This window comes from Notothenia rossii (genome assembly GCF_949606895.1).
Source record: "Notothenia rossii genome assembly, chromosome: 11".
In the NCBI taxonomy this organism is placed as follows: Eukaryota; Metazoa; Chordata; class Actinopteri; order Perciformes; family Nototheniidae; genus Notothenia; species Notothenia rossii.
Window position 1 is genome coordinate 49,495,817 of NC_136910.1, and position 9,340 is coordinate 49,505,156.

The 9,340-nt window shown below is 40.8% G+C and overlaps 1 protein-coding gene across 2 annotated transcripts; it reads right to left on the reverse strand.

The window, feature by feature from the left end:
* Positions 1 to 3,958: 3,958 nt before the first annotated feature.
* LOC307025077 (N-acetyllactosaminide beta-1,3-N-acetylglucosaminyltransferase 2) lies at positions 3,959 to 6,941 on the reverse strand. 2 transcript variants are annotated; one of them, XM_079659661.1, is made up of 2 exons: positions 6,366 to 6,941; positions 3,959 to 5,789 (listed from the first exon to the last, which is right to left on the reverse strand). In XM_079659661.1, the coding sequence occupies exon 2, from the start codon at positions 5,761 to 5,763 to the stop codon at positions 4,432 to 4,434; it is 1,332 nt and encodes a 443-aa protein (XP_079515787.1). In that variant the 5' UTR covers positions 5,764 to 5,789; positions 6,366 to 6,941; the 3' UTR covers positions 3,959 to 4,431. The 2 variants fall into 2 exon arrangements, with proteins under 2 accessions (XP_079515787.1, XP_079515786.1); XM_079659660.1 differs by having other exon boundaries at positions 3,959 to 6,021.
* Between the last annotated feature and the right edge of the window lie 2,399 nt (positions 6,942 to 9,340).

Consider the following 9,340-nt stretch of genomic DNA (forward strand, 5'->3'; position numbering starts at 1 on the left):
TCCCCAAATGTCTGTCTGTTGAAAAAAACTGGAGCAACGTCTTAATCGAGACTCGCAGACGTGACGGGAATTTCTAAGCAACCCTGGCTCTGCAGTACAGAAATACACACACACACACATTCTGCCTGGCAGCCAATTAACAGCCTGCAATCCGGCGCCAAAGGAATAACTGCATGTTGATGAGCTGGCTGGTGTGTGTGTGTGTGTGTGTGTGTGTGTGTGTGTGTGTGTGTGTGTGTGTGTGTGTGTGTGTGTGTGTGTGTGTGTGTGTGTGTGTGTGTGTGTGTGTGTGTGTGTGTGTGTGTGTGTGTGTGTGTGTGTGTGTGTGTGTGTGTGTGTGTGTGTGTGTGTGTGTGTGTGTGTGTGTGTGTGTGTGTGTGTGTGTGTGTGTTTGTGATGAGCTGGTGGCCGTCAGAACCACTTACACAGATAGAAGGATATCTCTTTTATGTGTTCAGGGGAGAGAGGGGGGATTATGGCGCATTAAAAACCATCTCAATGAGGGACAAGCTAAGACAGGAACAAGGAAGTGCAAGTTTGGGACCAAAGTGTGTGTGTGTGTGTGTGTGTGTGTGTGTGTGTGTGTGTGTGTGTGTGTGGGGGGGGGGGTGCGCGTGTGTGTGTGCATGCGTTTGATGCTCTTCTTGTGTCTTCAATATATGTGTGTGTACAAGCAGCTTTGGGAGAACAATGCAGATGATTTACATGGAGCCTTGCTTTCTCCTCCTCATCCTCATCCTCCTCTTCCTCATCCTTCCTCTATTTCCGTTACCATTCGTTCTCCTCCTCCTCACTTTTATCCTGCCTTCACTTTGGGGAGTTCATCCAAAGGTGAACTCTTGGCAAAAAAAACATGTTTCCCCCCCTCCTGAAATCTCAAATATTCTCTTTTTGTGTCAGGAATACCGACACCAGCCTTGACGTGATATCCCCGAGCAAAGAGCTGTGTTTGCCAGTCCAGGTTTCATCATCCGTCTTCTTTTTTTAGAAGATATGCTGAAATGAAGACTGTGGGTTTTAAATCCTGCCTCCTGTGTTGTTGATGCCCTACTTCTCTGCGCAGTTCTCTGTATCAGTCTTCTCCGTACAATGGATAAATGAATAAAATGCTGACAGGTGAACTTCATTTAACTGGTGTGAGAAAAAAAAAATCTCAAATTTGGCACCCAAGCTATCATCTGCACAGTGAATTGTTCCCTTTTTGGATTGAAACCTTTCTGTTTAAACATGAAACAGGTGGTCATTTACTTGTGTTGAATTCACTATTATGCATCCAGGTGTCTGGATCCAGTGAGACCCAGGTGTCATAAATCACTTAATGACATAATAACATGAGTGCATAATGAACATTATCATGCACAAAAGAAAAATATGTTGTGAAAACATGTTCACCTTTAAACAAAAGACAAAAACAGCATCTGTCATATAAGTCAAATAGAATGACAATTACTGTTAATGAGGGGTGTTTATGTTGGTAACTTAATGTAGTCTTTTGTTAAACTAGGATGACAACTAGTGGCAAAGTGCTGAGATAGCAGGAAAGTTGCTGGTGTTTGGAGGAGAGCTTTCCTGTTTAATGTAGAAGGAAATGCTGCCATCTAATGGACACATAATGCAAATGACAGATACAGAGTGTAAAGCATGATATGTTTAGACAGTCTCATGCTGAGAAATAAAAGAAAACATTGTTTTGCATTTGGGAAACTAAAAAAAGTCATACTAAAAAGACTGTATCCCATGGATTCATGGAAAGCACGTTCCTATGCTAAGGAATAAAAGATCTTGCGAAATAATCTTTATCCCCATAGATGTGTATAAAACTTGACTAATAATTTAAATGATGTTATTTTATGCCCCTCAAGTTGTTATTGTAAGACACGTTGATACATAATACTGTTTGTGGACATAATGGACATAGAATAACCTGCAATACAAATATTATTTAAATCATTTAAAAATGAATCTCAATAACCTTTATCATCAAACAGGAAAGTTCAAGAAGACACTATGGATTTTCTTTTTTTAAAGGACTTCCCCTGTGAAAATAAAACAAAAAACATATTTACTCCGGATTGAACCCAACATAATAAAACATATGCATGTTTTGTATAATAAATAAATGGGTTTAAATTCAAAATCGTTTTTTTCTGTCGCTTTTTTTAATTTATACAATTTTCTGCACATAACACATAATTTTTGTTGGAAATAATTATTATGCCAGCTCTCTCTCCTCTGTAGCTGCACACTGCTCCTAGTACTAGACTCCTGGTACTAGGATGGATTAAGAGCAGAGAACACATTTCACTGTGTGTGCTGTGTGCTCTGCATGTGTGACCATTAAAGAGGGTTTCATCCCCCCCCATTCTTCTTCTCCCCCCCCCCTGACACGGAGCCTGGCTCCTGGATGTGGAGCCTCCTGTCTGGATCCAGACAGGAGACGGCTTCAGAGGCGGCTCCTTCAGGCAGGTCTGACTCCTGAGTGAACTCCTGGCGTCTCTAAGAGCAGCAGCCTTCCCCGTCCTCCTGCTTTTTCTCCGTCTTCCCGCTGACTCTCAGCTTGCGGCCCAGCTCCCTTGGAGAAAAGCCTTGAGTGTCCAGAGTCAGGCCTCCCCTCTTTCTGCAGATAGTAGGACACTGCAGGTTGCTCACTGGTGTGGAAAGGCTCTTCCAGAATGTCAGTTTGAAGTTTGTCCATTAGGCTGTGGAGCTCCTGTAGGTTTCTCTGCAGTAGATCCTGCTGCTGAAGCAGAGGGTTGACCTCTGACCTCAGAGCAGGCCAGTAGAAGTCTGTGAATGGACTGAGGGCAGACTGGAATCCAGGGGAGCACAGCATCTTCAGAGCTTGGCCGGTGTCAGTCCTCATTTGTTTTCTCCTCTGTGTTTCTTTCTCTCTCTGCAGTGGGACTCTCAGCTTTTATATCCTAACAGGAGGAGCTCCAGAGACATTACCACAGCTCTCCACTGGGTGGAGCTGTTACCCAGAAGTGCCGAAGTCAATGGGTCTTTCCTGTGTCTTCATGTACTTTCCTGCATTTGCAAGAGATCACCACAAGATGCCCCTCAAACTCTTGCCATTAGACGTACATGTATTTAACCAAAGTGCAGTAATCATATCATACCTCCTAATGGTTTCTCAATTTAATAAAATTTAGTTTGGTTTTTATGTCCAGTTTGTCAAGAGACAACTTATTTAGCCAAAAAAACTAATAGTAGTAGAATAGCAGAACGGCTACCAGTATGGATATTATTGTAAACAGCACAGTTTTCAAATGTGGATTAATTTCATCATTATTACATCCATTTCCTTATTAGGGTTCAGCAACTCCGTAGTCTTCCTCCTAGTCCTTAGATACATTTATCTTCATCGGAAACCACATTACTCTGAAACCACTGTCTGCTTATTAGAATCAAAATCAATGATAGAGGCCAGACAGGAAGAACCTGTAATACAATAAATAGAGAACAGAAAAGAACAGAAGATTGATGATCGCTAAGTTGTTAAATGCCTCCCCAGTCACACATAGTGTGTTATCTGTTTGTTGTGTGTTTTTCAGCCACATGCAAATCAGTTGAATGCAGCTCATCTGGGAACAAGCTTGAATTGGAGTTTGAAACTTTATTACATCCAATATCTTTGTAAAAGCTACTCACACAATTGTGCATTTCATTAGTCTGCTAAGTAAATATTCATTTCAATGTGGTTTGCAATGCAGGCTGCTTTTGCGTGCCTTAAAAGTTTTCCCTTTATTGTGACTGCATGCCTGCCTTTTTAAATATATGTTGATGGTCAGAGGATTTTAAATCGTGTTGCAACAACAATATACTTAAATTCAAACATCGTAATTCAAAAATATTTCATCTATAAATAAATAGTCAACTGGACAAAATATCAACAGTCAGTCAAATTATAATAAAACACAATTTAAAATACAAAAGTGAAAAAACAAGCACCCCCCCTTTTTTATATTCAGCAACATGTCAGAAGTTAACTTGCCTTTCATCGTTACATAACATATAATATGTTAACAAAAAACAAGAAAAAGAACAAATTAATTTATGTTGACCGGGTAAGATGTCACATAGTATGTCACAAGTACTCACTTTAAACATTATGAAACAATATGTAAGGACATTACATTACATGTCTTATGTATTAAGTAGTAAATACAACTTTTAGATTAAAATGGGTAAATATACATAATGCAAAAGTAGCATGATCACTCTCTTAATGAATGAAACGTCCATAAAATAAAAGTAACCTTTGAGGTAGATCAGTCTCCTACTCAGTACTCCGTAACTCTTAGGAGGAAAGGTTCATTGAATGTGACCTTAGGAACTGCCATCTTTTAGTCACATGTACATTTTGGAAATGCAAGGGGTGGCAGCCTCCATCCTGTAGTCAATGTGTCTCATTTGACAGGCAAATGAGCCTCAGCAACGAACTGGATGTCTCTGGAGCTTCTTCCATAGTGTCAGCATGTCTTTGGGACTCCGTCTGTGGACGAGCAGAACAGATCTGTAAGCGCAGGGATTCCACCTGTCGTTATGAGGGAGATCGAATGTCAAAAATCCCGGGTGATGGCTTGGCAAAAGGCCGAGTCTGTACATGCACATGCCCAGATACACATCGTCTATTGGGAAAAGGCGCACCTTCTTAGAAACCTCGTTCAATCTTAATGCTAGAGAGACAGAATACACCACCCCTCCCCCACCGGCGTACGGTGGGTATACACCTTTGTAGAAACTTTCTGGTATGTAGTACTTAGTGGATGGCTCACGGTTTGGCCTCGCGTAATTGATCACCTCCCCAACAAACAAATTCATTTCAGTCTCATTTGTATATGCTTTCCACAGGTTGTGCTCCTCCCACTGCTTGTGCAGGTAATCCAGAAGAGCGCCTGTTCGAACAAAGACATCATCGTCCCCTTTGAACACGAACATGGCACTGCGGCAGTGTTGCTGGAGCCATTGCCAGAACAGCAAATCCTTTAGGGTCAAGTTAAAGAATGTGTCTTTGAAATCCCACTGTAGGATATCTCCATATTTCTGGTTTTCAAGTTCCAGGAGGTTTCTGAGGTCTGGGTGAGGACCTGTACTCAAGTTCTGCCTTGCCAACAGAAACACTGTGCGCACCAATCCGCCCTTCTTCGTTGATTCCCCTTTGACCAGACCACTGCGTCCCCAGGTTTCCCGGATGGCCTGCCTGTTTTCAAAGTTCCCCACTTGAGATTTGATGGCCATGAGAAGCATTGGTCCAAAGCTGCTATCGTTGTTCCTACAGATACCAGGTTGATTGATAAGGAGAGGATACTCCCTGCAGTGCATTGACTGTACAAACACCCTCATTTGTTCCGGGAAACTGTTGAAATTGTGCATACGAGGAACAGAACACTTGTGTGACATGCAGTCAGAAACACATTCATCTTCGTTTTCTGCTAATAGCTTAGCGCTCATGATCCCCGTTTTGTTTCCTCGCAGTACTGGGTTGTGCTGACGGTCCCAAGAATGCTGCAACTGGTTCCACAGTGCACTGTCCTCCAGACGAAGGTTCCAGAAAGGGCCACGTGGGTGGGAGGCCAACCCAGAGTTAGCAGAAATCCCAGAGGCAATATAGTGGACGTTTATTTTTGGAGGACTGTAGGATATGGTGACCAAAATGGACACCAAGATATAAAGCAGAAGGTGGGCGGTCATCATGCATGGCAGCAGGCACATGCACAGCAGTCTCCCGTTGCATCTGCAGTATTTGCAGTATCTGCCCATTGCCAATATGCAAATCAGACACGCACCTGCACAAACAATAACACATTGTATTAAATTATAGCAGAGCAAATGTTTAAATATCACTAAGCACAGACCACTGAGATGACATTTGTGTACTTGAGAGATTTTTCTAAAAGCCAACAAAGCAGGAAACCCTCGAGTGTTTCTGTCTCCTTGGTGATGGTCCAGAGAGGGTTATTATCTGCTCCTGTCTACACACTCAAGAGCATCCTCCCGTGCCTACCGACCACACAGCCCCTGTAGACACAGTGTGGAACATGTAATACGCAACAGTGGATAAACTCCTTTCTTTAGCACTAAAAGTTGAGTACACAACGCTTAAAAAAGAATCCAGAGGGCTTTGATAAACAATTTCTTCATAAGACCTTTGCCAATATTCTAAATGCCCTAACCCATTGCATGCACAATATTGAGAATAGCCTTACAGTATGCTGTTTCTTTATAGACAACATATAGCAAAAACGTTCAATCATTTTGTTTGTCAAGTCAAATGATTCTACTATATACTTATATAGCCTTACGTAACTTTTTGGGAAACCTTTACAAATGTAGGCACTGGTTAAAAGCACATTTTTACTTACAAGTGTATGAACTGCCGATTGAGATTAAAGACACAGTGACTTGTGGCGTCCACTTTTTGTTGTAGTGTTTTCATCCGGTATGGTTATAGTCTGGTTACGACGTGGCAGGTCTGTAGCTCATCATGTATGTCCATAGCGATGATAGATAGAGACTTGCATCCTTTAAATCCAACACAGGCGTCCTCTTTCCGCAGTACAGTCGCAGCTGAGCAACAGGTCCCAGGTGACAGTGCGCACAAAGCATTCGCCTCTTTTCTTGACGCCACATGTATGACAAGGGAATACTCACGGGAATAATGTAGTTTCTATGCTGTCACAGACTGGTTGAACGATATGTGGATTTTCCACAGAGACAGACTTTGATTTTGCATGCAGGTGCTTCGGGTGCACGTTTGTATATTTGCATGGTATGGCATAATAATAGGAATAATTTTCAAGCAGTTTTAGGCGAATTAATAAATAAAGGAAATAGCAAATTATTAAATAATAAAACAAAAAACGAATCTGTAAAGAATTGGCAAAAACCTGATTATTCTTTAAAATACTTTATTGACCAATGATTAAAAACATCTATTACAGAAGTCAAGTATACAAATTACATTACTTTAATAAGAGTTCGGTTTATCACCATGGTGAAGTTAGTTTTAGTTTGGATATTCGACAGACATTCGCGGACCAGCCAGCAGCGTCAGTTTCCCCTGCTGCTGCTGGCTGTATTACGACGGCGAGATCTACTCCGCGAAACGAGACTTTCACTTATAGGGACCATCAACAAATGACTTCTCAATTACACAAGAAGAATGTTCTTTTTAATAAATCAACGGCTTCCCGATCTTGTGAATGTGAAGCAAATCCACTCTAGTGCATAGGTTACATTTGAACACACCTCTTTTTATTGCATTTGAATACTTTAAATATGTTTTGTTTATATTTTGATGGAAAAATGTGGATATTTCTTCAATAACTTCTTGGTCATGTGACCTAATGACTCACAATCAGTGCTGGATAAAATAACTACACTGGCTGCATAGGAAACACCTCTTTTTATTTCATTTTCACCCTCTAAATATTTTTATATTCATATTGTTGATGGAAAAATTAGCTTATTTCTTCAATAACTTCCAGGTCATGAGACCTAATCACTAAAAATCTGTTCTGGATCAAATAACTACACTGGCTACATAGGACACACCTCTTTTTATTGCAGTGTAATACTCAATCAATATTTTTATATTCATATTGTTGATGGAAACATTTGCATATTTCTTCAATAACTTCAAGGTCATGTGACGCAATCACTCAAAATCACTTTCTGAATTGAATACTGGTCTTTACACAATAGAGTGGTGTAGCGACGAGTCCTAAAACCCGGAAGTGAGTTAGCATTTTAGCACTACGGGTTCCCTTTTCTCAGAGTCAATGGGATTTCTCCATAGGAATGTGGAAAATATCTGGAAATAAGGTCTGTGGTTGACACAAATGTAAGAGACGGATCACGGTTTGTTCTACGACATTAAATACATCAGCAGTGACCCCACTAGTGATTTTTGAGGAGTTTTCGTGTCTGAAAAACGATGGTTGTTAACAAGTGGCTGAATATGAAAACAGAAGTGGTGGAAGACGCTGTACGTCATTACACACGTAAACACTCCCGCTAAGTTTGTTTGCCCCTGTTCTCCTTGAAAGCAAGTACCTGCGTTCTTGCAAACTGTTAAAACAGACGCTTCAACTTGTACAATTTTGAATCTGTATTTTTGAAAATCCATCTTAACCTGTTAACCAGTTTAGCCCTGAGCCTGTTTTTCAGGTCTCAGGCTCGAAAATGACATCCCCAGAACAAATGACCATATCTTCCCTTCTAAAAGGGTTAAATTAATAATCTTTTTTCTCAAAGTAATGATAAACATGTGAGTTGGATGTAGAAAAGTCAGAATCAATATAGATGTTTTTTATTTTAAAGAAAATTCAGATTGAACATAGTAAAAAACTGTAAATTATAGTGTCCGTCCAGAAATTATTTTTTACTAATAGTGAAAACTACCCTTGGATGATGGTAAGGTAGACTAAAAGCTTTAGGAATCCAAAGTACAACATATAATAAGTACCCTGTATCAAGATTGATGCAAAACAAGTGACATTTGACCTTTTTAGAGAGGTTTAGCAAATAAAACTCAACCTCTGAGGTGATTTGGGTGGAAATGGGGGTTTTACCGTTTCTCTGGAACCCATTGGTCGATTTTGGTGATTGACATCTCTTTCTGACCGTTAGAGCCAATAGAATCGAAGGGGAATCCCCCCACTCACACACAGTCTAAAACAAAAAGGTGTGGGCTTTGCGCACGCAGTTTTTCACCAGAGTGAAGCTGTCTCTGACTTCTAGAAATGGAAACGCAGGTTTATTGCTTATGGATTATCAGAAATCATTTCAAAGGGAAACAGACACATTGGATTAATCTATTGATTAACTTCAGCAGCGTTTTTATCGTTTTAATGCCACTTTTGACCAGACTACGACACAGGTGAGCCATGTTAGCGTTTTTAGCTACCTAGCGTCATATGTTTTGATGTCTGTTCTTGTTATTATCTCTGCGAGTTCGTATAATTGATGATAATGAGGGTACCCTTCGATTCTGTGTCACCTCACGATGTGAAACGATAGGTTGGATGTGCAGCAAAGATAAATAATAAGGTTTTGTGAGTGAATTCAATTTGCGTTCTGGTGCTCTCCGTCAGACCTGCACCCCTGTCAGACGAGACATATACCACGTGATGACACATTAGGCTTGTGTTGTGTTCAAGTACCCTGACCTTGGCCAGGAAAAACAAGCACTTGCTTGTTTAATTTTTTGGCGGTCTAAATTTCTTGAATTTTTTTCTTTTTTGCGTGTGTTTATAAATTACCTCGAGGGCCGTACCAAATGTTCTCGCGGGCCGTATATGGCACGGGGGCCGGAGGTTCCCCACCCACTGGACCA